Genomic DNA, 27,236 nt, shown 5'->3' on the forward strand with positions numbered 1-27,236 from the left:
TGGCATGGGCAGGCTCTGGGAATCGAACCCAGGTCTCTGGCATGGCAGGTGAAAATCCTGCCACTGTGCCATCATTGCACCACCCAATCTAATTTTATATCTTGGTTTTCAGCATTAAAGCTGGCCCTTTGAATGTCTGTGAGAATACAAAGAAATTAAAAACTGGGAAACAACAGGAGAAAAGTCAGGGATGGAAGTGTATGGGGCTATCCAGATAACAGTGAATAATCCACTTTGGCAATACTGCAGGGAACACTCATAAAAGTTGGGGGACTTGAAATTGGGAAGATCTGAAAGTGTCACGATCTAGACTAGATTCTAGAGGACTTTGCTATTTTTCTGTTTCTTCTCTTAAAATAATATATTTCCTTTGAAGACTTTTGGCCATGATCAGGTCTATAATTTATAAAGAATGACTTGCACTGTGGACTGATAATTCGAGTCAGGAAGAGTAAGGGAGGAGTTTAGGAGGATTTTCGGATGTAGAACCTTTGGGAAGCGATAAAGACTTAAAAATAAGATAAATTGAAGATAAGGAGATGAAGACTTTGCATGATATAGATAGAAATGGGATGAAACAAAAAGAGGAGGAGAAGTTAAAGAAGACTCACACATTTTACTTGAGCAAATAGGAAAGATGTTGGTACTATTAACAGATAATTAAAGCTAAACAACATTCTTAGGAATCTTAGAATTTATAGAATTGGTTTTCATAAGAAAAAATGGAAACTGACCTATGATGTAACCAAATTTACATTCAGATACCTGGTAGATTCTTACTTTCTTTACAATTTTTTAGGATAATATCAATTCAATTTGTGTTTATTCCTCAAACTCCATAACGTTTATTTTTTAAATTTTTAAGCATTTTTTTAGCATGAAATATACATAAAAAAGCAATACATTTCAAAGTACATTGTAACTAGTGCTTGTAGAACAGAGTTCAGAGTTTGGTATGGGTTACAGTTCCACAATTTTAGGTTTTTTCTTCTAGCTGCTCCAAGATACTGGAGACTAAAAGAACTATCGATATAATGATATAATGATATAATCTTCTCTGTTAAAACTCCTACTTCTCCTTTGGTTATTCTCCCAATCTTTAGGAGTATTGGGTCTCTGCCCATTCTAACTTTTCCCTGTTGGAAAAGGAATGGAACTAGTGGATGTTCTTGGATATGCTGGCCCTCTGGCTTTAGGACTTAACTGGCCTAGAACCATCTGAAGGTTGTACGTGTCTGGAAAGCAATCTTAGTATGTAGAAGTTTTGGAGACTCTCAAATAAAGCACAAGGTGTTCTTTAGGGTTAACAGGAATGGTTTTTGTTGGGGTTTGGCAAACCATGGTAAGTAGCAGTATCTAGCTAAAGCTTGTGTAAGAGTAGTCTCCAGAATAGCCTCTCGACTCTATTTGAATTCTCTTAGCCACTGATACTTTATTTGTTACATTTCTTGCCCCTCTTTGGGTCAGGAAGACATTGTCAATCCCACAGTGCCAGGGCCAGGCTCATCCCTGGGAATCGTGCCCCATGTTGCCAGGGAAACATTCACAACTGGATCTCATGTCCCACATGGGAGGGAAGATGATGATTTTATTTGCAGGGTTGGGTTTAGAGAGAGAAAGGCCACATCCGAGCAACAAAAAGAGATTTTCCGGAAAGAACTCTTAGGCATAATATAGGTAAGCTTAAGTTCTCCGCTACAGAAATATGCTCCACAAAAACAAGCCTCAAGGTCAAGGGGTTGGCCTATTGACTTTGGAGTCCCTAATATTTGAGACAGTATGACAGGGTTCCCTGGTAGTAAAGCTTAGTAGGTCCATATTGTTTTCTCCCATCCCTCAAAGGACTTTGCCATAACATTTTATGTAGTCATATATTTACGTATATATTCTATTTTGTTTTGTGTATTTTAATCAGGCTTAGTTTGGAAATGTAAATGAATTAATATAGTTAATACAAAATAAGTAAAGACATAATACTGAATAACAGCCTTTAGTGCTGGTATTTGAATACTTTTCTCTTTCAGATATTTTTAATACACATATCCCTTTTACCTCTGGTCTCTCAGTGCTGAGTGATTTTTTTAACTTTTTATTTTGGAATAAATTTCAGAGCAACAGAAAAGTTACAAAAAGAGTATATAGAGCTTCCATATACTCTTTACTCTGTTTCCCTTATTGCTAACATCTTATGTAACAATTATCAAAACTAAGAAATTAACTTTGATAGTGCTCATTGATTTTAATACTACTAGTCTTTCAATCATCTTTCTAAATCAAAGTATATAATGAGAAATAAAAATGTTATAGTTCACTAAGTATGTGCTTTGAATGTTGTTTTAGACTTTTGGACAATAAAGGCTAATTATGATGGACAATACTTCACACTGTTAGCTAATGGTAGTTAAAATAACCTCTGGCAAATGACCTCAGCCGTTTATCAGGTTCTCCTTTTATACCAACTATTTAGGATTCCAACAAACAATTTCCACCCATCATAACTTACAGAAATGTTTGCAAGTAGTAATACCAGTTAAAAAAAAAAACTGCTTAGGGTATTGCTGGATATAAATTTTGAAGTTTATGGTGGCTGGAATAGCACCAAGGAAATATAATGGTTCAGAAGATAGTGAAAACTGATCAGTGCACAATTAAGGATTGATGGAAATTCTTTGCCATTATTAAGGGATTCCCTGTAGGCTGGGAGGAATAGCCAGTAATTCTGCAAGCAACAGGATATGAGATTTATGTTTGATAAGAACTTTTACATTACCATAATAAAAGTTTCTGAGCTGTTGTGTTTTGGATATGGTATCAGATCACTCCAGTTGGGCTTCCAGAGTTACTTCACCACCCTACCTTGTTAAATACCCTCATCTACCAGTTGCCCAAGCCAAAACCCAGAAGTCATCCTTGACTTCTCTTGCTATAACTCCCAAAATCTGGCTCATCCACAAGTGCTGTTAATTGTACCTCATAAATATATTTTTAAACCATGCCATTGTATTCATCTCAACTGCTAATCTTCCAAGAACATGGCTCTTTCCTCTCACTAGAACTATTTAGCAATCTAATTATTCTCTTGGACTTTATCCTTATCCTTCTCTAACTTATTCCCCAAAGAGACATCAGATTTGTATTTTTGTATTCTTAAATCACAATCTGATCTTAGATCACGTAACTCACTTATTTAAACCTTCCAACGTCTTACCATAGCACACAGTTTAAAAATTTATTTTTAAAATGCTCAAAGGCCTTGCATTAACTGGCTGTTGCCTATCCCTTATAACCCAATTCTCCTTTCACCCTCCTGAGATCTGCTACAAGCAAATGCCCATGGCCTAGGAAGTAGAAGGGAGATCTTTCTTTCCTTCCCTGACTCTGGTTTCCATGCCTTCTGCAAAATCTTTACAAGCGGATTTCTACTGCACGGTATCAAAGTGGTAGTAGGGAGAAGAAAGGGCAGCAGGATGTTTTTGTTTTTGTTTTAATTTCTTTAGTGTCTGTGGCAATGACCCTCCTCTCACTTCTTATTTTGTTCATTTGCATCCTCTCCTTTTTTAGTTTGTTAGTCATCAATTTTATTGATTGTCTCAAAGAACCAACTTTTGGTTTTATTGATTCTTTCTGTTGTTCTTTTGTCCTCCCGTTCATTTAACTCTGCTTTAATCTTTGTTATTCCTTTTCTTCAATTTGCTTTGAGGCTAGTTTGCTGTTCTTTCTCAAGTTCCTACAGGTGAGCAGTTAAGTCCTCAATTTTTTTCCTTTCTCCTTTTTAATATAGGCGTGTAGGCCAATAAATTTCCCTCTCACCACAGACTTGAACACATCCCATAAGTTCTGATACATTGTATTCTCATTTTCATTCATCTCCAGATAGCTACTGATTTCTCTAGCAATTTCTTTTTTGACCCACTGGTTGTTTAGAAGTGTGTTATTTAATCTCCATATATTTGTGAAAGTTCTCATTCTTTGTTGGTTATTGATTTTTCAGTATCATTCCATTGTAATCAGAGTGCTTTGAATAATTTCAGTGTTCTTAAATTTATATAGACCTGTATTTTGTCCCAGCATATGATCTATTCTGTTCCATGTGCACCAGAGAAGAATATATGTCCTGGTGTTTGGGGTGTAATGACCTCTATATGTCTGTTAGGTCTAATTCATTTATCAAATGCTTAAGTTCGCTATTTCCTTGTTGATCCTCTGCTGGTTGTTCCATCTGTAGAGAAGAGTGGTATATTGAAGTCTCCCACTATTATTTTTGAAAAATCTATTGCTACCTTCACTTTTGCTAATATTTGTTTTATGTACATTGGAGCTCCTTGATTGGGAGCGTAATATTTGTGGTTGTTATTTCTTCTTGGTGAATTGTCCCCTTTATTAATATATAGTGTCTTTCTTTGTCTTTTATGATGTCTTTACATTTAAAGTCTATTTTGTCTGATACTAATACAAGTACTCCTACTTTCTTTGGGTTACAGCTTGCACAGAACATCTTTTCTCTATCCCCTCACTTTCAATTTATTTGTACCCTTGTGTCTATGAGTCTCTTGTAAACAGCAAATAGCTAGATTATATTTCTTAATCCATTCTGCCAATCTGTATCTTTTGATTGGTACATTTAGTCCATTAACATTCAAGGTTATTGCTGTAAAGGCATTTCTTGAATCCACCATCGTATCCTTTGGATTTTGTCAAATCTATGTATTCTTTTTGCTCTTTCTCCTTTTATCCTTTAAGTTACCCTTAATGGTACTCTTCAATTCTGTGCTGTTCTCCAGGCCTCCCTCTCCTGTCATTTTTTTTTTTTTTTTCAGCTGGGAGAACTCCCTTTAGTATTTTTTGTAGGGCTGGTCTCTTATTGAAAAATTCACTCAGCAATTGTTTGTCTGAAAATTTTTCTCTCACTTTTTTTTCCATTTAAAAAAATACGTATTGTATACTATAGCTTATATATATAAAGTAAAGAAAGTGAAAAAGCAGTAGTTTTCAAGCCACTCTTCAACAAGTAGTTATAGGACAGATCCCAGAGTTTGTAATGGGCTACTATACCATCATCTCAGATTTTCCTTCTAACTGCTCCAGAACATTGGAGACTAGAAGGAATAAATGTTTTCTTGTCATCACAATTGACTTTTTTTTCTTTTTTGTGACAAAAAGCATATATACACAAAAAAGCAATATATTTCAAAGCACATCACCACATTAGGTATAGAACAAATTTCAGAGCTTGGTAGGGTTACAATTCCATGATTTTAGGTTTTTACTTCTAGCTGCTCTAAGATACTGGAGACTAAAAGAGATATCAGTATAATTATTCAGTAATTATGCTTGTTTGTTATACCTTAACTTCTCTGTATAACTCCATCATCACCTTTGATCTTTCTCCCACTCTTTAGGTGCATTTGAGCTATGCTCATTCTAACTTTTACATTTTGGAAGGGGCTGTGAGTAGTTTATTGGAATCCTATAAAAGAGCAAACATTTTTGAGAAAGCTGGAGATTCAGAGGGAGCAGAGAATGATATAGCCACGAGAAGCAGAGAATCCACTGGCCAGCATATGGGATATGGGATAGGGAGATGGATCCAGCTGAAATTCTGAAGAGTCTGGCCCCTGTTGGTTTCAGGACTTAACTGGTTCAGGGACCCATCTGGAAGTTGTAGGTTTCTGGAAAGTTACTCTGGTTCATGGAACTTTTGTAGAATCTTATATATTGCCCTAGGTGTTCTTTAGGATTGGCTGGAATGAATTTCTTTGGGGTTTGGCAGGTTATGGTAGGAAGCAATGTCTATGTGAAGCTTGCATAAGAGTGACCTCTAGAGTAAACTCTCGACTATTTTAACCATCTCGGCCACTGATACCTTATTTGTCACACTTCTTTTTCCCCTTTTGGTCATGATAGCATTGTTGATCCCATGATGTCAGGACCAGACTCATCTCTGGGAATCACATCCCACACCTCCAGGGAGACATTCACCCCTGGATGTCATGTGCCATGTAGGAGAGAGGGCAATGATTTCACTTGCAGAGTTGTCTCTCCCTTACTTTTGAAGGACAATTTTGCTGGGTAGAAAATTCTTGGCTGGAAGTCTTTCTCTTTCAGGATCTTAAATATATCACACCACTGTCTTCTCACCTCCATAGTGCCAATTGAGTAGTCTGAACTCAGTCTTATGTGTTGTTCTAGTTTTCTAGCTGCTGGAATGCAATATACCAGAGTCAAAAGGCTTTTTATAAAGAGGGATTTAATAAGTTGCAAGTTAACAGTTTTTAGGATGTGGAAATGTCCCAATTAAGCAAGTCTATAGAAATGTCCAACCTAAGGCATCCAGGGAAAGATACCTTGGTACAAGAAGGCTGATGAAGTTCAGGATTTCTCTTTCAAGTGGAAAGGCACATGGTGAACACAGTCAGGGAGTTTCTCTCATCTGGAAAGGCACATGGCAAACATGGCGTTATCTGCTCGCTTTCTCTCCTGGCTTCCTGTTTCATGAAGATCCCCGGGAGGTGTTTTACTTCTTCATCTCCAAAGGTTGCTGGCTGGTGGATTCTCTGCTTCTTGTGGCTATATCATTCTCTGCTGCCTCTGAATCTCCAGCTTTCTCAAAAATGTTTGCTCTTTTATAGGATTCCAGTAAAGTAATCAAGACCCACCTGAATGGGTGACACATCTCCACCTAATCCAGCTTAACAACCACTCTTGATTGAGTCACATTTCCAGGGAGATGAACTAATTATAGATTCAAACATGCATGACTGAATAGGGATTAGAAGAAATGGCTGCTTTTCAAAATAGGATTAGGATAAAAACGTGGCTTTTCTAGGGTACATATATCATTTCAAACCAGCACATATGGTTTCTCTTGTAGTAGTAGATTGTTTTTGTCTTGCAGCTTCCAAGATTTTCTCCTTCTCTTCAACATTTGACAGACTGATTAATATGCATCTTGGGGTAGGGCTATTTGGAGTTTGTCAGGCTTCTTTGATTTGCACATTTATGACTTTTATAAGGGTTGAGAAGTTTTCCCCATCATATCCTCAACTAATCTTCCTAGACCTTTACTTTTCTCTTCTCCTTCTGGGACACTGATGATTCTTATATTTGGTGCTTAGTTTCCTCCATCATTTCCCTGAGAGCCAGTTCAAATTTTTCAATCTTTTTTTGCCATTTACTCTTTTGTGTGTTCGAAATCAGTTGTCCTGGTCTCTAGTTTGCTTATTCTTTATTCTGCTTCTTCAAATCTGCTATTGTGTATCTCTAGTATATTTTTTATTTTGTATCTACAGCATCATACAGCATCTTTATGATTTCTGCTATTTTTTCCTTTATTGTTTCAAATTCCTTTTTGTGCTCTTCTATTGTCTCCTTGATCTCCTTTATGTCATTAGCCATCACATTGATTTTATTTACTAGAGTTATATGAGCATTTTTGATTAGTTGTTCCGAAGTCTGTATCTCATCTGGTGTTTTAATTTAGTCATTAGTATGGGCTACATTTGTGAGCATCTTTTTTTTTTTATTAATTAAAGAAAAAAAGAAATTAACACAACATTTAGAAATCATTCCATTCTACATATGCAATCAGTAATTCTTAATATCATCACATAGATGCATGATCATCATTTCTTAGTACATTTGCATCGATTTAGGAAAAGAATTAGCAAAACAACAGAAAAAGATATAGAATGTTAATATTGAGAAAAAATAATAATAATAGTGAAAAAAAAACAGGCACAAACAAACAAACAAACAGACAAACCAAAAAAAACCCTATAGCTAAGATGCAGCTTCATTCAGTGTTTTAACATGATTACTTTACATTAGGTATTATTGTGCTGTCCATTTTTGAGTTTTTGTATCCAGTCCTGTTGCACAGTCTGTATCCCTTCAGCTCCAATTACCCATTATCTTACCCTGTTTCTAACTCCTGCTGGTCTCTGTTACCAATGACATATTCCAAGTTTATTCTCGAATGTCGGTTGACATCAGTGAGACCATACAGTATTTGTCCTTTAGTTTTTGGCTAGACTCACTCAGCATAATGTTCTCTAGGTCCATCCATGTTATTACATGCTTCATAAGTTTATCCTGCCTTAAAGCTGCATAATATTCCATCGTATGTATATACCACAGTTTGTTTAGCCACTCGTCTGTTGATGGACATTTTGGCTGTTTCCATCTCTTTGCAATTGTAAATAATGCTGCTATAAACATTGGTGTGCAAATGTCCGTTTGTGTCTTTGCCCTTGATTCCTTTGAGTAGATTCCCAGCAATGGTATTGCTGGGTTGTATGGCAATTCTATATTCAGTTTTTTGAGGAACCGCCAAACTGCCTTCCACAGTGGTTGCACCATTTGACATTCCCACCAACAGTGGATAAGTGTGCCTCTTTCACCATATCCTCTCCAGCACTTGTCATTTTCTGTTTTGTTGATAATGGCCATTGTGGTGGGTGTGAGATGATATCTCATTGTGGTTTTGATTTGCATTTCTCTAATGGCCAGGGACATTGAGCATCTCTTCATGTGCCTTTTGGCCATTTGTATTTCCTCTTCTGAGAGATGTCTGTTCAAGTCTTTTTCCCATTTTGTAATTGGGTTGGCTGTCTTTTTGTTGTTGAGTTGGACAATCTCTTTATGAATTCTGGATACTAGACCTTTATCTGATATGTAATTTCCAAATATTGTCTCCCATTGTGTAGGCTGTCTTTCTAGTTTCTTGATGAAGTTCTTTGATGCACAAAAGTGTTTAATTTTGAGGAGCTCCCATTTATTTATTTATTTATTCAGTGCTCTTGCTTTAGGTTTAAGGTCCATAAAACCGCCTCCCATTGTAAGTTTCATAAGATATCTCTCTACATTTTCCTCTAACTGTTTTATGGTCTTAGACCTAATGTTTAGATCTTTGATCCATTTTGAGTTAACATTTGTATAGGGTGTGAGATATGGGTCTTCTTTCATTCTTTTGCATATGGATATCCAGTTCTCTAGGCACCATTTATTGAAGAGACTGTTCTGTCCCAGGTGAATTGGCTTGACTGCCTTATCAAAGATCAAATGTCCATAGATGAGAGGGTCTGTATCTGAGCACTCTATTCGATTCCATTGGTCGATATATCTATCTTTATGCCAATACCATGCTGTTTTGACCACTGTGGCTTCATAATATGCCTTAAAGTCAGGCAGTGCAAGACCTCCAGCTTCGTTTTTTTTCCTCAAGATGTTTTTAGCAATTCGGGGCACCCTGCCCTTCCAGATAAAATTGCTTATTGGTTTTTCTAATTCTGAAAAATAAGTTGTTGGGATTTTGATTGGTATTGCATTGAATCTGTAAATCAATTTAGGTAGGATTGACATCTTAACTATATTTAGTCTTCCAATCCATGAACACGGTATGCCCTTCCATCTATTTAGGTCTTCTGTGATTTCTTTTAGCAGTTTTTTGTAGTTTTCTTTATATAGGTTTTTTGTCTCTTTAGTTGAATTTATTCCTAGGTATTTTATTCTTTCAGTTGCAATTGTAAATGGGATTCGTTTCTTGATTTCCCCCTCAGCTTGTTCATTACTAGTGTATAGAAATGCTACAGATTTTTGAATGTTGATCTTGTAACCTGCTACTTTGCTGTACTCATTTATTAGCTCTAGTAGTTTTGTTGTGGATTTTTCTGGGTTTTCGACGTATAGTATCATATCGTCTGCAAACAGTGATAGTTTTACTTCTTCCTTTCCAATTTTGATGCCTTGTATTTCTTTTTCTTGTCTAATTGCTCTGGCTAGAATCTCCAACGTGATGTTGAATAATAGTGGTGATAATGGACATCCTTGTCTTGTTCCTGATCTTAGGGGGAAAGTTTTCAATTTTTCCCCATTGAGGATGATATTAGCTGTGGGTTTTTCATATATTCCCTCTATCATTTTAAGGAAGTTCCCTTGTATTCCTATCTTTTGAAGTGTTTTCAACAGGAAAGGATGTTGAATCTTATCAAATGCCTTCTCTGCATCAATTGAGATGATCATGTGATTTTTCTGCTTTGATTTGTTGATATGGTGTATTACATTAATTGATTTTCTTATGTTGAACCATCCTTGCATACCTGGGATTAATCATACTTGGTCATGATGTATAATTCTTTTAATGTGTTGTTGGATTCAATTTGCTAGAATTTTGTTGAGGATTTTTGCATCTATATTCATTAGAGAGATTGGCCTGTAGTTTTCTTTTTTTGTAATATCTTTGCCTGGTTTTGGTATGAGGGTGATGTTGGCTTCATAGAATGAATTAGGTAGCTTTCGCTCCGCTTCTATTTTTTTGAAGAGTTTGAGGAGAGTTGGTACTAATTCTTTCTGGAATGTTTGATAAAATTCACATGTGAAGCCGTCTGGTCCTGGACTTTTCTTTTTAGGAAGCTTTTGAATGACTGATTCAATTTCTTTACTTGTGATTGGTTTGTTGAGGTCATCTATTTCTTCTTGAGTCAAAGTTGGTTGTTCATGTCTTTCCAGGAACCCGTCCATTTCCTCTAAATTGTTGTATTTATTAGCGTAAAGTTGTTCATAGTATCCTGTTATTACCTCCTTTATTTCTGTGAGGTCAGTAGTTATGTCTCCTCTTCCTTTTCTGATCTTATTTATTTGCATCCTCTCTCTTCTTCTTTTTGTCAATCTTGCTAAGGGCCCATCAATCTTATTGATTTTCTCATAGAACCAACTTATGGCCTTATTGATTTTCTCTGTTGTTTTCTTGTTTTCAATTTCATTTATTTCTGCTCTAATCTTTGTTATTTCTTTCCTTTTGCTTGCTTTGGGATTAGTTTGCTGTTCTTTCTCCAGTTCTTCCAAGTGGACAGTTAATTCCTGCATTTTTGCCTTTTCTTCTTTTCTGATATAGGCATTTAGAGCAATAAATTTCCCTCTTAGCACTGCCTTTGCTGCGTCCCATAAGTTTTGATATGTTGTGTTTTCATTTTCATTCGCCTCGAGGTATTTGCTAATTTCTCTAGCAATTTCTTCTTTGACCCAGTCGTTGTTTAGGAGTGTGTTCTTGAGCCTCCACGCATTTGTGAATTTTCTGGCACTCCGCCTATTATTGATTTCCAACTTCATTCCTTTATGATCCGAGAAAGTGTTGTGTATGATTTCAATCTTTTAAATTTGTTAAGACTTGCTTTGTGACCCAGCATGTGGTCTATCTTTGAGAATGATCCATGAGCACTTGAGAAAAAGGTGTATCCTGCTGTTGTGGGATGTAATGTCCTACAAATGTCTGTTAAGTCTAGCTCATTTATAGTAATATTCAGATTCTCTATTTCTTTATTGATCCTCTGTCTAGATGTTCTCTCCATTGATGAGAGTGGTGAATTGAAGTCTCCATCTATTATGGTATATGTGTCTATTTCCCTTTTCAGTGTTTGCAGTGCATTCCTCACGTATTTTGGGGCATTCTGGTTCGGTACATAAGTATTTATGATTGTTATGTCTTCTTGTTTAATTGTTCCTTTTATTAGTAGATAGTGTCCTTCTTTGTCTCTTTTAACTGTTTTACATTTGAAGTCTAATTTGTTGGATATTAGTATAGCTACTCCTGTTCTTTTCTGGTTGTTATTTGCATGAAATATCTTTTCCCAACCTTTCACTTTCAACCTATGTTTATCTTTGTGTCTAAGATGTGTTTCCTGTAGACAGTATATAGAAGGATCCTGTTTTTTAATCCATTCTGCCAATCTATGTCTTTTGATTGGGGAATTCAGTCCATTAACATTTAGTGTTATTATTGTTTGGATAATATTTTCCTCTACCATTTTGCCTTTTGTATTATATATATCATATCTGATTTTCCTTCTTTCTACACTCTTCTCCATACCTCTCTCTTCTGTCTTTTCGTATCTGACTCTAGTGCTCCCTTTAGTATTTCTTGCAGAGCTGGTCTCTTGGTCACAAATTCTCTCAGTGAGTTTTTGTCTGAGAATGTTTTAATTTCTCCCTCATTTTTGAAGGACAATTTTGCTGGATATAGGAGTCTTGGTTGCCATTTTTTCTCTTTTTGTAATTTAAATATATCATCCCACTGTCTTCTAGCTTCCATGGTTTCTGCTGAGAAATCTACACATAGTCTTATTGGGTTTCCCTTGTATGTGATGGATTGTTTTTCTCTTGCTGCTTTCAAGATCCTCTCTTTCTCTTTGACCTCTGACATTCTAACTAGTAAGTGTCTTGGAGAACGCCTATTTGGGTCTAATCTCTTTGGGGTGTCCTGCACTTCTTGGATCTGTAATTTTAGGTCTTTCATAAGAGTTGGGAAATTTTCAGTGATAATTTCTTCCATTAGTTTTTCTCCTCCTTTTCCCTTCTCTTCTCCTTCTGGGACACCCACAACATGTATATTTGTGTGCTTCATATTGTCATTCAGTTCCCTGATCCCCTGTTCAAATTTTTCCATTCTTTTCCCTATAGTTTCTGTTTCTTTTTGGAATTCGGATGTTCCATCCTCCAATTCACTAATTCTAGCTTCTGTCTCTTTAAATCCACCATTGTAGGTATCCATTGTTTTTTCCAGCTTTTCTACTTTGTCCTTCACTCCCATAAGTTCTGTGATTTGTTTTTTCAGTTTTTCTATTTCTTCTTTTTGTTCACCCCATGTCTTCTTCATGTCTACCCTCAATTTATCAATTTGGTTTTTGAAGAGGTTTTCCATTTCTGTTCGTATATTGAGCATTAGTTGTCTCAGCTCCTGTATCTCATTTGAACTATTGGTTTGTTCCTTTGACTGGGCCATATTTTCAATTTTCTGACTATGATCCGTTATCTTCTGCTGGCGTCTGGGCATTTAATCAGATTTCCCTGGGTGTAAGACCCAGCAGGTTGAAAGATTTTTCTGTGAAATCTCTGGGCTCTGTTTTTCTTTTCCTGCCCAGTAGGTGGCGCTCGTGGCGCTCATCTGTCTGCGGGTCCCACCAGTAAAAGATGCTGTGGCTCCTTTAACTTTGGAAAACTCTCGCTGTGGGGGCGGTTGCCAGCCGAAGCGGCTTGGGGGAGTGCCAATCCGAATCTCCCAGCCGGCCCGTGGATTCGTGCGTAGGGAGGGTCGCCGGCTTCCACGGCTTGGGGGAGCACCTGTCCAAATTTCCCAGCTGGCCCGGGGCACCAAGCGTGGTGGGGGGGGCGCCGGCCCCTGTGGCTTGGGGGAGCGCCTGTCCAAATTTCCCAGCTGGCCCGGGGCGCCAAGCGTGGCGGGGGGGGCGCCAGCCGCCGCGGCTTGGGGGAGTGCCTATCCACGTTCCCAGCTGGACCGGGAAGCCATGTGTTTGGAAGGGACCCTGGTCGCCATTCTCCGCGGCTTGGGGATCTCCAATCCAATTCTCCCAGCTGGTCCGGGGGGTCGCGCATGGGGGGGGAGTGCACCAGCCACCACGGCTTGAGCGGACCACCTGTCCAATTCTCCCAACCAGCCTGGGAAGGAGGGAGGGACGGACTCCGGCTGCCTGCCGCCCCAGCCAGGGAAGCCCGCGCCCCTCGGCAATCTCACCGGAACGGGTTCTCCCAGCCAGTCAGCCGTTCCCGAATGGGGTACGCTGTCTTCTTGGTCTCTGCTGTGGCTTCAGGAGCTGTTCTGAATCGTTTCTACTTCTCTAGTAGCTGTTCTGGAGGAGGAACTAAGACCCGCACGTCTTACTAAGCCGCCATCTTCTCCGGAAGTCTATTTATGTTATTTTTATTGTCAAACTTCATCACGAAGGAAGATGGCTGGGGAAGAATCATCAGTTTGTTAATTCCTTCTGTCACAGCTTATCTCTTGTGATAATGTAGCGCGAAAATCAGGAACGAGGCCGCAGGCCTCCAGGAACGTTCTGCGAAGTTAGAACAGGCTGAGAGTAAGGATCCGCAGTTTCTGGAAGCAGGTTTTTATTAGCTCGTGTGCACGAGGGCCCAGCTAAGTCACCTCTGTGAGCATCTTTATATGGTTATTTATCTTCTGTTATCTTTGAGGCATGTAAATATCTTGATAGTATTACTTTAGAAGTTGATTCCTCTAGTAGTCTAAAGTTTTGTATTTGCAGGATAGGTGTGGAGTTGGATGCAGGGTGTGATTTAGGGTACAACAGCGTGGTGATGTGTTGCAGTGCAGGTATGTGCTCAGGTTGGGGATGCTACTCTGGTGCCTGTGAGCACAGTGTGCAGGACATGGGGTTGTGGAAGTGTGGTGCAGGTGTCGTGGGCAGGGTGCAGCTCAGGCAGGTCTTGACATGCAGTTGCAGGGTCTGGCATGGGGGCACAGTACTAGAGCACGGCGGGAGGTGGATGGGGAGGCTGTGCAGGTGCATGGGGACTGGTGTGCAGGCAGGATGTGGGTGGGTGGGTGGGCACATGGATCATGGGAATCATTTGTATCAGGGTGTGGGGTTCAGGGCACAGAGGTTGGGTCACAGGGAGGGCAAGGTGTAGGTATATCCATGTGCTGAGGGAGGTGTCCGGGGGGGCAGGATGCAAATGCATGAGTATGCCAGGGTGGGGCACACGTCTTGGGGGTTGCAGGATGTGGGTCAGGGGCAGGAGATATTGGGTGGGTGGGACCCTGCCATGGGTGTGCAAGTGGAGGGCAGGGTTGCACTTGTGTGCAGGGCGGGGGCTATGTGGCACAGATGTGCACATGTGCACCTGCCAGGTATGGGAGCAGGACACTTGTGCTTGGGGGTTGGAGCAAGGGTGTGGACATGTGTAAGGCATGGGGCAAGTGCAGGGGTCAAGAGGTCATTGCATGGACACGTGGGTGCCATTGGGGAGGATGTGACTGTGTGCATGTGTGAGTCTGGGGGGCAGGGCCCTGGTGTGCAGAGCTCAGGTAGTGCATCACAGGGTGGGGTTGCAGGATTGTATCGACTGGGGTGGGTGTGGCCTGGGTATGAAGATGAGCACCAGCAGCCCAGATGTGCAGGTGACTGCAGGTGGAAGGGAGGGGGAGGGGGGGAACGAGGGGCTGGGCGTGGGTGCGAGGGTCTCAGGAGGGGCAGAGGGAGACTGTGCCCTTGCAAGGGAGAGAGGGGTCAGGCTGGAGCAGGTGTGTGCATGTGCATAGGCAGGGGTGTGGGACAGGAACGTGTGTGGGGGAATTGGGGGGATTCAGGGAAGGGGTGCTTGGAGCACAGTGGCCGTGTCAAGTGACAGGGTTCAGGTGCGTGGGGTGTGGGGCAGTTACAGGTTGTGGGTGACACGTGTGAGCATAGTATGTTTAAGGAATGTGGCTTGGCTTACTTCCTAACCTCCATCTCCCTGTCAGTCCACTCATGAAGGCTCGGGGCTTCCGGTTGGAAAGGGTCGCGTTAGGCTGTTTGCACTAGCTGGACGGTCTGGTTCTCTGTGTCTCAGTTCTTCAGCTTTTGCAACCAGGGCCTCCCTTTGCAGTATAGAAGACCCTCCCAGGTCACTTACGCCTGGGACTCCTTGCCTCCATCAGTTTTCTGTCATTTCTCTAGCTGTTGCTTGAAGCATGGGTGAGCTTGACCTATCCTATTCTGCCATCTTCCCTGAAGTCCTCGCACTTGGATGTTTTTATTTTACTATTATTCTTTTAAGTGGGCTTCCCATGCTCTAGGCCTGGCAGTTGTCTAATGCTCTTTGGCAAGCTTTTGTGTGCACATCAGAGGTCTCCACTGGGAACAATCAACTGCAATTTCTATGTCCCGGTGATTTTTCTGCTTTCTGCTCTGCCACCCTTAGCTTAGTTTTTTCATGATTTATACCAAACCACTCCTTCTCATGTTATCCATCACTCTTCCAGGTGCTTTTTTTTGTCTGTTGTTAGAATAGTTCCAGTTCCACTTTTCGTACTTGCAAATATTGGTCTTGGGGCCACTTCTCAGCACTTTTTTTTTCACTGAAAAACTTTGGAATTCAAACAACTACCAACATTTAAGAAGTTCTCCTTTGATCTGATACTGAAGCAACTCTGTAGCCCTTGTCTCAGTCAAAGGCAAGTCCACTGTCTTCCAGCTGCAACTCTCCTCAAGTGGAACTACTGATATCACTTTTTTTAAAGATTTAGTGGATGGGCAGGAAATCCTCTTTCATTCCATCTCCTCATTCCAAACCTTTTTTAAGAACGCCTCTCAACATGTTCAGAGGCAGCTACCTTGGAATTGCCGCAAAGAGTTCTGTTTCTAAACTTACTTTGAGATCTGATATCTCTTTTATGCTCTTTCCACAGTAAGAAACTTTAATGTAATAAACTGATATGTACATATAAGGGGTCAGATCTTAAGTAAACTGACAAGTTTAACACTCTTTTTTAAATTGGAATTATCAAATTGAACATTTAAAAGACATTTCAGTATATAAAGATTGGTATAATAGACCTATATCGAAAAATTTTCATGGAAGCCAAAATACTTAATATATTTATAAAAGTACGTGTTCAACGTTAAGTGAAAAATTCTGCATTTAAGAATATTAAGCATTCGTGCAGTCTTATTTTCATCTTATATATGGTTTTAGCCTATACATCAATCTCCAGAAAGGGATGTATCTGTACATTTTTCTTTCAAGAGCTGAGGGGTATTGTTTGGGGAGATATTCAACTGAAGAGAAGCAAAATGTCAACTTCAATACTTTTGTGCTAAATATAATGCATGTTGATATTAATCATGTGCTTAATACCTAGAATTTACAGTGCTATACTGGTTTGTTTATAAGGGGCTGAAAGAAGTACAGTGAAACTTGTGATTAAGTGTCTCAGCTGAAACACCCTGTAATTTAGATCGATGTTTGTGTTTTATTAATTTTCTTATTCTGATTCAGCCACAGCTTATTAATAATGATCCCAACTGCTTATCCAATCTTCAGAGTTTTGTTTTTTACTTTTAATGAAGATGTTTTATTTTTCCCAAAACAGCTCTAAGTTAAGATGTTAATTTAAAAAAAAAAATTACTTAAAACCTTGAATCATATTTTAATAGAATATTCCTGGTTATTATTAAATAGAAAATGTTATCATGTTTATTTGTATCATAAAGAAACCACCTACATATGTGTTATTCAATTCACTCATTTGCTAATAACTGTGAGTACTTGAGTCAATCTTTTTAATGTATAATATGATGCCCTTAAATTTTTGAGTTGAAGATTTAAACATAAGATATAATTAAGTAAAATAATCTTTCGGTGAATTATTTTGCCATATTAGTAGGCAAACTCAGGGGATGTGCCTGTTCTTAACAGAGACTGTCACATGAATTTGTTTCCAGAATCACTGACTCACCTAATAGCCAAAGTAACTCAGGTTAGTATTGACTTTTAGGAAGGAATTTGTTCCATTTGTTCCTGAGAACAAAAATCATCAACTAATGTTCCAAGCATCTAATATTCAGTTCAACAAAATTAGAAGTCCTGAGTTGTTTACCAAATAATTTCATGGGGATTTATCTCTGATATTGTTAAGGATACTGCCTTCTACATTGGATTGCAATTGATGGCCCCAGAACCTAGGTAGGTTAAAAGAAATTTCACACGTCTCAGTCCTGAGAGACGCTGCCTTGGGAGGTGTTTAGTGTCCTAAGAATAAGATCCAAACTCTTCTCCATGGTCTGTAAATCCTTGAGTGATCCAATTACTCCTTACCCATCCAGGTTGGTCTAAGGTCACTCCTCCACTCTGTGACTGCGCTCCAGTAGTCTGTTATTCTTTTACTGCTTCAGATGTGCTGAGCATCTTCCTGCCTTAGGGCCCTCACACAATTTATTCAATCTACAGGGGCAAAATTGCATACTATTCTTCCCAAGATTGGGAGGTTCTCATTTTTCAAATCTCACTTTAAATAAAACCTTCTGGAAACCTTCCCTTTCTTCCTTTCCTGGTGATGCTATTTATGTAGGACTTTCTCTTTCTCACCCCCTTATTCTCTATCACAACACATGGTAAGCCGTCACATTGTTTTTTAAGGTCTGCCATTACGTTTTTAACACATGGAACATTGCTAAATTGATACTCAGAAATATTTTTTCAATGAATGAATGTCTTCAAAACCTGGGGAAGCACAGAGAGAATTAAAAAAATTAGTTGAATGAATGAATGGATTTAAGATGAAAGGACGTTTTGTTATTAAATATGGTCAATGTCCATTTCATTTTATAAGGCATTTCATTTTATAAGGTATTTCATTTATAAGGTATAAGGTATTTCAGACATCGATATTTTTGAAAGCACACCTCCGTTAAACGATTCGCATCCCTGAAGAACGCTGCCAGTTTACTGCAAGTTTTTGTGGTTTAACATAATCATCTTTCAAACTGTATGTGGCTATTTTATCTGAATTTATAGGTAGAAATAACATCCTCTAGAAATATTGTCATGTTCCAACTTTCATTCAACTTATTATTTTCCCCGATAAAATATGGACTTAGAGATCTGTGTTTTTCCATTTTCAAAACAATGTTTCAAAGTGAAATATTTACAACTGAAAAGCCCTAAATTTTGATAGCAAAGATTATAGTACTCCAAATGTCTAAATTGTAATTTTAAAATTATTAAGTGGAAATTGAGAAACGTGAGCAGTACACTATATCTCTAGAAACGCATTTGAATTGTGGCTTTGCTTTGAAAAATAATACTGACTAAGATATATGTTTGTCTCAGACCATAGTGACAGATATGTTCCTTGATGTGAAAATGGAACAGCTGAGAGATGGGGATTCACCTACAGTCCAGATCACCCAGGAAAGCACATAAAGTTTCCATTGCCTCCTCAAGACACATTATAAGCATATTTAGTAAGGGTCTATGATTTCACGACACATGAAATATTATTTATGAGGTTTTCCATTTAAAAATATTTTTAAATAGTTACTTTTTTTTTTTCTTTTTTAACATGGGCAGGCATCAGAAATCGAACCCGGGTCTACGGCACAGCGGGTGAGAACTCTGCCACTGAGCCACTGTTGCCTGCCCAATAGTTATTTTTTGAGATTAATTAATTCCACACTACTTCCTTTTAACAAAATATAATGCAACCAATGGAAAAGTAATAGTAGATTTTATTGATTAGATTTCTTTAAAATCCTTTTATATAAAAATATTTTATATCAATTGATACGTTAAAACTGAGCTTCCCTGAACAAGTTTTATTTAAAAAAATGAAAGTGATGTATTAGCCCTGTTTACTTTTCAAATGTTAGAGAAAAATAAAGCAATTAAGGAAATATGGCTGATCTTCCTTTAGGAAATCCTGGCATTCCAGACAACCTTGGATAGAATGCAAAGGATAAACCTGTTACTGAATTTCCAGGAAGTTTCTCTCTCTTTAGTGAGAGTGTATGAAGTGTATATGAATACAAAACCAAAAATAAAGGTAAAGTTAAATGCAGTGTCAGGGTATGTAACTTTAAAGGTTACAGTTTTAAAGTCCTCCTTGTGGAACTTCAGGAAAATTTTAACACAACATGAGAGTTAAATTCCAAAATAATAAAATAAGTATGTTACAATTAGCAAAAGTGTGTTTTTTTCTTTTTGGTTTGCTTCTCTGTGTTTAAACATCATAGGGATATTCATCTCCCATTTAAGTTTTGGCCCATCTCCTTCAAAAGATGTTCACTTTTTAAGTTATTGCATTGAGCTAATCCTTACTGTCTCCCTTGGTCCACCCTCTGAGTACAACTTGTGTCCTCTGATTTGTCAGCTGACTGGCCTATCTATCTCTGATTTCCACAGTCCAATTTGTTCTGAGTTTGTTCATGCCCAGTGCATGATTTGTATAAGTAACCTCTGAGTTTGATACCTGCTCAGTCTGAAGAGTGTAACCTGGGACATAGATGGGAGAGAAGAAGAGTAGACCTAAGAGCTTTCAGTGGAAGAGGTCATCAAAAATGAGGAAACCTAACTGAACCGCAGCCCCATTCAAGGCCATACAAAGCCATCAGAAATTTCTGAAGTTGGTTTGGAGGAGAATGTCTTCTGGGATGTTTTCTAGGCAGTGACAGTTTGTTCTGGAGTGTGTGACATCAGGCTCATCAGTCATTGCTTATTTACAGCAGGAAACCCAGCAATAAGGAATCATTTTCTGATGAGAAAACTTGGGAGCATCTTACAATGTGTGTAGTGCCTTTACGTCTCAGCCCTTATTTATGGTCTGTGTTTGAGCTAATTCAGTCCTTGGAACTACAGTTAAAAGTATCTAGAAAGACGATTTTAGCAATCATTACAATAAAAACATTGCTGAATGGTGACATAGAAGTATATCCTTGTAATATTTCACAGCAATAATAAAATATTGAAATAGAAATTAGAAAAGTGTTTTTCTAAATGGAGAAAACTTACCCAAATTTGAACATTCAAGATCATGTGATTTGCACTAGCCAACATATAGTGTTTTCTATAAAACAATCAAATGGTTTGATTAAAATCCAAATTATCCACACTATATGGTAGGGACAGAATGCTTTTTTTTTAATTTTTAAATTTTTTTTTATGGGCAGGCACTGGGAATCAAACCCGGGTCTCCAGCACAGCAGGCTAGAACTCTGCCACTGATCCACCGTTGCCTGCCCAAGAATGTACTTTGAATGCTAACACATTTTTAAAATTATTGTCTGAGAGCATTGTAAATTTTGCTCTTCTTAAGGACATGCACTTACTACATGTTTGAGAAAAACAGAGTGTATAAATTGAAATACTTAAAACTGATGTGCAAAGGGAAAGTATCTTAATTTATAAAATAAAGGGAAACTAATTCATCTAGCTACCATAAGCACCGGTATACAGTGGCTTATCTTATGTTTTCACATGATTTGTGAATATGAAAACTGTCCTAGATTTGATATTTTAAAAAATTAAATGATGACTCCATTAGGAGTAATGGAGTACACAATGAACTATTTCTTTTGTTAACTGAAAATATTTTGTGCAAGAGCACTAGAAGCAAAACTCTTGATAATTTTAAGGCAAGACACGAATGGTCAGAATAAAGACATTTATCCAGAGATGAAGGAATTTGGTATTTAAACAAAGAATTCATAAGCTAATTTCAAAGGTAGAATTCTCAGTGTGTGTAAATTTCTCTTATAATATCAAAATAGCTATATAATAATGTCTTAACCACATCAAAGTGGAGAGAATTTTTTGTAAGGTTTTCATTGTTTAAAAAAGGATGATTTTTAAAATGGAACTTTGACATTGATTGTACATTTAATTTTTTGTTGGAAAATGTGTTGCTTTAGGTATATTTGCTTTGAATGACCATTTACGCTAATTAGAAAGAAAACAATTCACCGGAGCCCCATCAAATCCAGCCCTGCAAATAGTATGAGCATTTTCCAAGGATCCATATTGTCCTTGGACTTGGCTGTTGTATTATGCTTTAAGTGGAATTGATTGTGTGGTTATAATGAAAGTAACAGATTGATTTCTATCCAGCGTTACAAAGAGTAACTAGAAAAATGTTCCTGTCTTGACCTGCATTCATAACCGGTGGGATTTGTTGGCTTTAGACCCAATCCTTAATAGGAGATAAAATGCAAATGTAATAAAACTGGCTTCAAAGTTTAAGGATCTTTTCAATGCTCATCAAAGATGTTTCTTGTTGCATTTAGATGTGTTATATTGATTACATCACAATCACCTAGGAAATGCTATTTTTTTAATGCTATTCATAATTTATCGTGTAATTGACATTCACAGAGTCGTACATTTGTAACATATTAAGATTGTTGAAGTAGGGGTTATGTCACAGTGCTATACTGTCCTTAAATTTAAGGACAGTTTTAATTGTCCTTAAAATTCAGTTGCCTTTTTTTTTAGTTACACCTTGTATATAAGCAAATGGCTTATATATAAGCAGATATTTTGATTGTGAAGTAAATTTTTTCATTGCAAAATATTAAAAAAGGTGTTATATTAGTATATTGTAGTAGTATATTTTCTTTACAAAGGATCGTGCCTACTTAATATTCACCCAAAATGATCTTTGTATTTTTAAATTATGAAACGAAATGCTTATTTCCAATAGGGAACTATGTCTTAGTCTTTTTAACTCCATTCTTTTACTTGATAATTCAGAGACTAATCAAAAAAAGCATGAGTTAATAATTATATTTTTTACTCTAGTAGCCATGATTTTATGAAGCTTTTCTCCTGTTCACCCTTTGATAAATAAAACTCAGGCCCACAAAACAAGGGATTTAAAACGTACAGTTAGTAACTTCACTTTTCTATAAATGAAGGAATGCAGAAAAAAAAAAACTAACAATTCATTTGTAAGCAGCAGTTTTTTCACACATTATGTGACTTTTTTGGATTTGTTTTATGTTTTTGGTAAAACAATTTTAGTGTAATGATGCCTAGATGAGACAAAACAAAACAAAACAACATTAAAAAAAAAAACCTAACACATTTGACTGCCGACGTTTCTCAGTTGTAGCTTCCAAGAGCTCTCTGTTCTTCCTAGCCCACTTGATACCCTGGAGCTTGTGGCAGACAATTCACAGGAAAAGCTTAGACATCGAGCTTGCACGCTTCTTGACTCCATTTTAAACCTTTTGTTCACACCAGGGTGGCATTTTTTCACACTGCATGTGGCAGTTTTGACTCCTATCCAACTTGTCTTATAAAATCAAAGTCTGATTTTTTACATTCACAGGGCTGCTTCCTAAACTGCTACTGCTGTCTGTGTCTTTCTTAGTGATTGGTGCAGAAGTTTATAGCAAAATGTGTTTTGGGGAGGGTGAGAAAGAAGAAAGCAGCCAGACCAAAAAAAAAAATATTCTGGTGTGAAATGTAGTAAATAAGATTGGAGGAAAACAGAGGTTAATTCTGCAAAGATTGTACATGAAAATAAAATATACTGACTTCTTTTTTTGATTTAATTTTTTTCAACACTGTGTTTAACATCCAGGCTAATTAAAATACATAATAATGGTATCATTTTTAGGTTGCACAATGTTGTCTTTTAAAAAGCTGTCATTCAATTGCAAAACAAAATTTCTGCCTCAGATTAAAAGGATATTTCCCACAATATTTTATCAGATTCAATGCGTGCAAATGAATTTTACTTTTAGAAGCAATCACTTAACCAGCCCCATTTGATTTCAAGTTCAACTATAAATAAAATAAAACCTATTATTAAAAAAATTATATTATGAACCAAAATATTTGAATAGTGTCTGTAATCATGTCATCATTCTTAAAGTTTTCTCTTATCCCTCAATTATGTCTAGTTCAAAATATTTCAGGCTTCATTCATATTTTCTAGTGGTGAATTATTTGGATAGTTCAAAGCAATTACATAAAGTAATAATTATGAAATAATAGAAGTGTAAAAGTTTACCAATTGCAGAAGTATATGCATTGGCTTGTTTTTATAATTATTAGGAAAGATAGTAAAAGTACAAATAGGAAATCTCTGAAGATGATCCGGTAATAATTACAGTATCTCTATCGGTATCTGTATCTCTATGTTGTGTCATCTGTATCTATCTATATCTTTATATATCTTTATATTTTTCATTTTAAATTCTTACTTTTGTCTTAAGATTAGATTTCATTTTTATTAACAAAAGCATAGAAAAGACTATTCTAAAAATATGCCATAGACAAAATACATTTTTCAGCTTTCAATATGGTTTTTATATTATTTTATTCAGAATTTTTTTTGCAGGGAGGGTAAGGAAAGTTTTCTATTATATTTAACAAATAGATAATGCTTATATGATTTCTTCTCTTTCCTGAAGTTATGAAATAGTCACATTCTTTTATTTTTAATTTACTGCTTTTTGGACAATGGCAATTCATTTACAACAAAAGAGAAATGAAAAATCAGTTATTAAAAGCAATTCTTTAATGCAGTAATACATATTTCTTAACGATGTTAACATTATAATATGAAATAATCATATTGCATATTTATTAAGCTTTAGTTACAAAGCCAACTACAAATAGGTGAAGTCATTTTAGTGAATTATAAAGTTGATATATAAAAAAGAAATATCTTATTGTGCTTTAAGAAAAAATATAAAAAGAAGTAGTTGTACATTATAGTTTTCATGCTCCAAGAAGTAAACAAATTTAGTGCATTCTAAATATTCATTACAATACTTGAAATATGAAATATATCTACATATATTTTGAAAAAGACCTCAATTTAGAATATAAATTATTTTTCAGTTTCTGGAATCATAAACTATAATTGACAAAAAACACAACAGAGAAATAGCACTTTGTCTTTACTTATAGTAGGTGTGTTAGCAGACAGACAATTTGAATACTTTTCCTTCCACAGATAGAAAGCTACCTTGAATGTTAGTTGTATAAAGTATTAGAAAATAAAACATCAAAGAAATGATTTTCTGGAATAATTAAATCCAAATGGTGCATGTAAGTACAAATCTATTTAAAACCAATGAAATTGCACTGAATTTTCTAGTCTGTGGGTTTTTTACAATGCAAAGATATTTATCAAGTATAATTTTGCCTCTCTTTTAGTTAATATAAAGTCAGACCTCAGAAAAAGAAAGGGAGAAAAACTTCTTGGCATTTAAATACAAAAATTATATGAAGCTGAAATAGAATCCTTGTCATTCAAAAACAAAACAAATGCATGAAAACAAGTAAAGCATCTAAATAAACACATACTGATTTAACTAAAGTTTATTACACTCTCAAAAGACAGTAAATAGCACCTGAAAATCTAAGAAACCATTTGAAATTAAGAATATAAAAAGACAAAAATATTAACTAAAGAAATGTAAGTAAAGTTTATTAAATAAAATTTACCTGCTTTTGCAGCTCATGTTTGTTGAAAAGAAAAAAAAAGTCTGACTTTATTTCTTGTGCATGCCAAAAAACATAGACAAAAATTTAAATCATCATTACCATTATCTAGTATAGTTATTGCTTAAAGTTTCTTATTTCCTACCCTCCCCACCGACTCTCTCCGGACTCTTTTCTGGTCAGCGTATCTTCTATTTGAGGTGGCACAAAATACAAACTCCAAACAGACATTCACAAAATAGCCACCTCGCAGCTTGAAGGAAAATAGGTTTTCTGCCTTTGGCCTGTCGTTGTATGTTAATAAAATCAGCCCGTACATTCTGCCACAAAATTCAGCTTGGAAGTAATCCTCTGCTACTTAAGGCTAGATGAAAAGAGTTCTCATTGTGAATTATGTTTCATCTGTCTCAATAACCTTCTTTATTCTTTCATGGACCTCCCCTTTGCCTGTGGCAATTAGAGAAAATAGGTATGCCTTGAAGTATGAGATAGTGGTGTCTTAACACTAAACAAAACCAAACCAAACATGATGACACATACAGACAGTGCTTGCTAAGCAATGTCCTGAAGATAAGCTTATTAGGTATTTTGAAGTGATCCTGATTGTATGAGAACTCAGTAAAAAAACACATTTTAGAATGAGCAGCTGTCATCCGTTATTGTTAACATCGGTTATTGATGACAGGCAGTGAATTGTATTAAAAATGAAACCCAAGAACATATTTTCATATTATATGCTTTCTGATTAAATCAACTCACAACAGATATAACTAAAATATATGGTATTTGTTTAACATACCAAATCAAATTAATGGATGTTGTACTTTTAAGTATATTTCAAGGCTCCACAATGTTTTTAAACATTTTTAAAAGGGGGGAAGCATAACAACAACAACAACAACAACAAAAATGTCCTTTAACAGAGCTTTCAAACAATTTTGTTTAACATGTTATTCTAGCAACTTAAAATCAATGTGATTATTTGGTTTACTTACTCTTACAAGTCACTTGAAATTACCTTGAGGCAGTTCAAGTTCACCTTTCTGGAATTAAACCTGTTAAATGATAGGCATCATCTAGTCGTCTCATTAAAACAATTTCTCACCTTTATGATTTCACAGGTTACAGTAAAAGTTACACCACTTTCAGTTACAAATGAGTCAGGCTAGAAGATCTCAAAAAGCAAAAAAAGAAAACAGTTGACAGAAGAGAAAACAGCGTTCTAACACTAAAGGAAAATCACTCCTGATGCAATAACTGACATGGTCATCATAACAGTAAGATAAAAGCATTTAAATACTGTAAGCTCACAAGAAATTCATGAAGTCTGAAGAAACAATTCTTGAGACTAAAAGGAAAACCTTTTGGCCCTCTGCACAGGTTGGGCACAAAAGTGCTTGCTAAGCTATCTATTTCACACATGCAACGACAGAAGGTTCGATATTCATTCGATCGATGAGTGAAAAGGCACAATGGCAAAATCAGACAGACTTCTTTTCAAATACAGGTCTCCAATGTCCCCCTACAGTCTGCAGATGCACGGCTGGTGGTGTGGCTCAGACGGGGCAAGGGTTACATCAAGGCTGTTCTCTGGACCGCGCAAACCTTCTAGACCAATGACCTGCAGCACCATGCCCTTTGAAGAAGAGGCAAGTTCGGTCATGATGAAGAAAAATCAAGGCGTACCCCTTGTAACAATAGGGAGCAGCTCGAGGCTGCAAAGAGGTAAGCAGGGGTAAGAAGAAAACAGCATCTGCTTCCATGGTTACAGGCCAACTATGAGAACCTTGCTTTTCGAGGGAGTCTGTTCTCAGGCTCCCTCACAGGGTATGTCATTCATTATAAGCAAAGGCAGGTTGAGCTGAAATCCTCATAGTTATTTCAGAGTAAAATGATATGGAGCACATGGCTGGCAGGGAAAAAAAAAAAGTCACATGACTATTAAGAACCAGACTTGAGCTATTTCAGAATAGAATGTTTTCCCCTTATACCAGTGTAGCTAAAGACAGTGAGTTTGTATAAAAGGGTAATGATAAACATGATTTTCATTTCTTAGGTTCTTATGTAAGTAGAGGTCAAGGGTCAAGATACCCCCCCCACCCACCTATGGTGGGACGGTACAGACTATTGTTAATATAGCTTTATTGTGGACATCATTTAAAATATTTCCCCTTTTTTCATGGAATATGACATCGAATATATGTTCTTTTGGATTTCTTTCCCACCCTATTCTCTTTGTATTTCTGCTCTGGGTTTTCCAGTGTTTATGTTCATTTCTGTGGTTAGAGCTCAATGAGGAGAGGTAGGAGGCTTGGTGAGAAACTTTCTCAGTGTGGTGTTATGTTCTAAGAAGATGCAGGTTCATCTGCCTTTTGAAATGTGCTTATAGTGAATTCACAGCTAAGGCTTTTAACAACGGTTGATTCTAATTCATGCATTCATATCTTATTCTTGGCTTGATATCTCAATGAGCCTGTTGATTCAAATAT

The 27,236-nt window shown here is 36.9% G+C and overlaps 1 protein-coding gene across 1 annotated transcript in view; it reads left to right on the top strand.

Moving 5' to 3' along the window:
• The window catches only part of LOC143648541 (uncharacterized), a 367,651-nt gene that overhangs the window by 109,726 nt on the left and 230,689 nt on the right, over positions 1-27,236 (top strand). Inside the window, exon 3 of the mRNA XM_077118745.1 lies at positions 26,255-26,472. Coding sequence (XP_076974860.1) covers positions 26,255-26,472 — 218 coding nt within the window. The remainder of the gene's footprint in view (positions 1-26,254; positions 26,473-27,236) is intronic.

The sequence above is a fragment of the Tamandua tetradactyla genome, chromosome 10, assembly GCF_023851605.1.
Source record: "Tamandua tetradactyla isolate mTamTet1 chromosome 10, mTamTet1.pri, whole genome shotgun sequence".
NCBI lineage: Eukaryota > Metazoa > Chordata > Mammalia > Pilosa > Myrmecophagidae > Tamandua > Tamandua tetradactyla.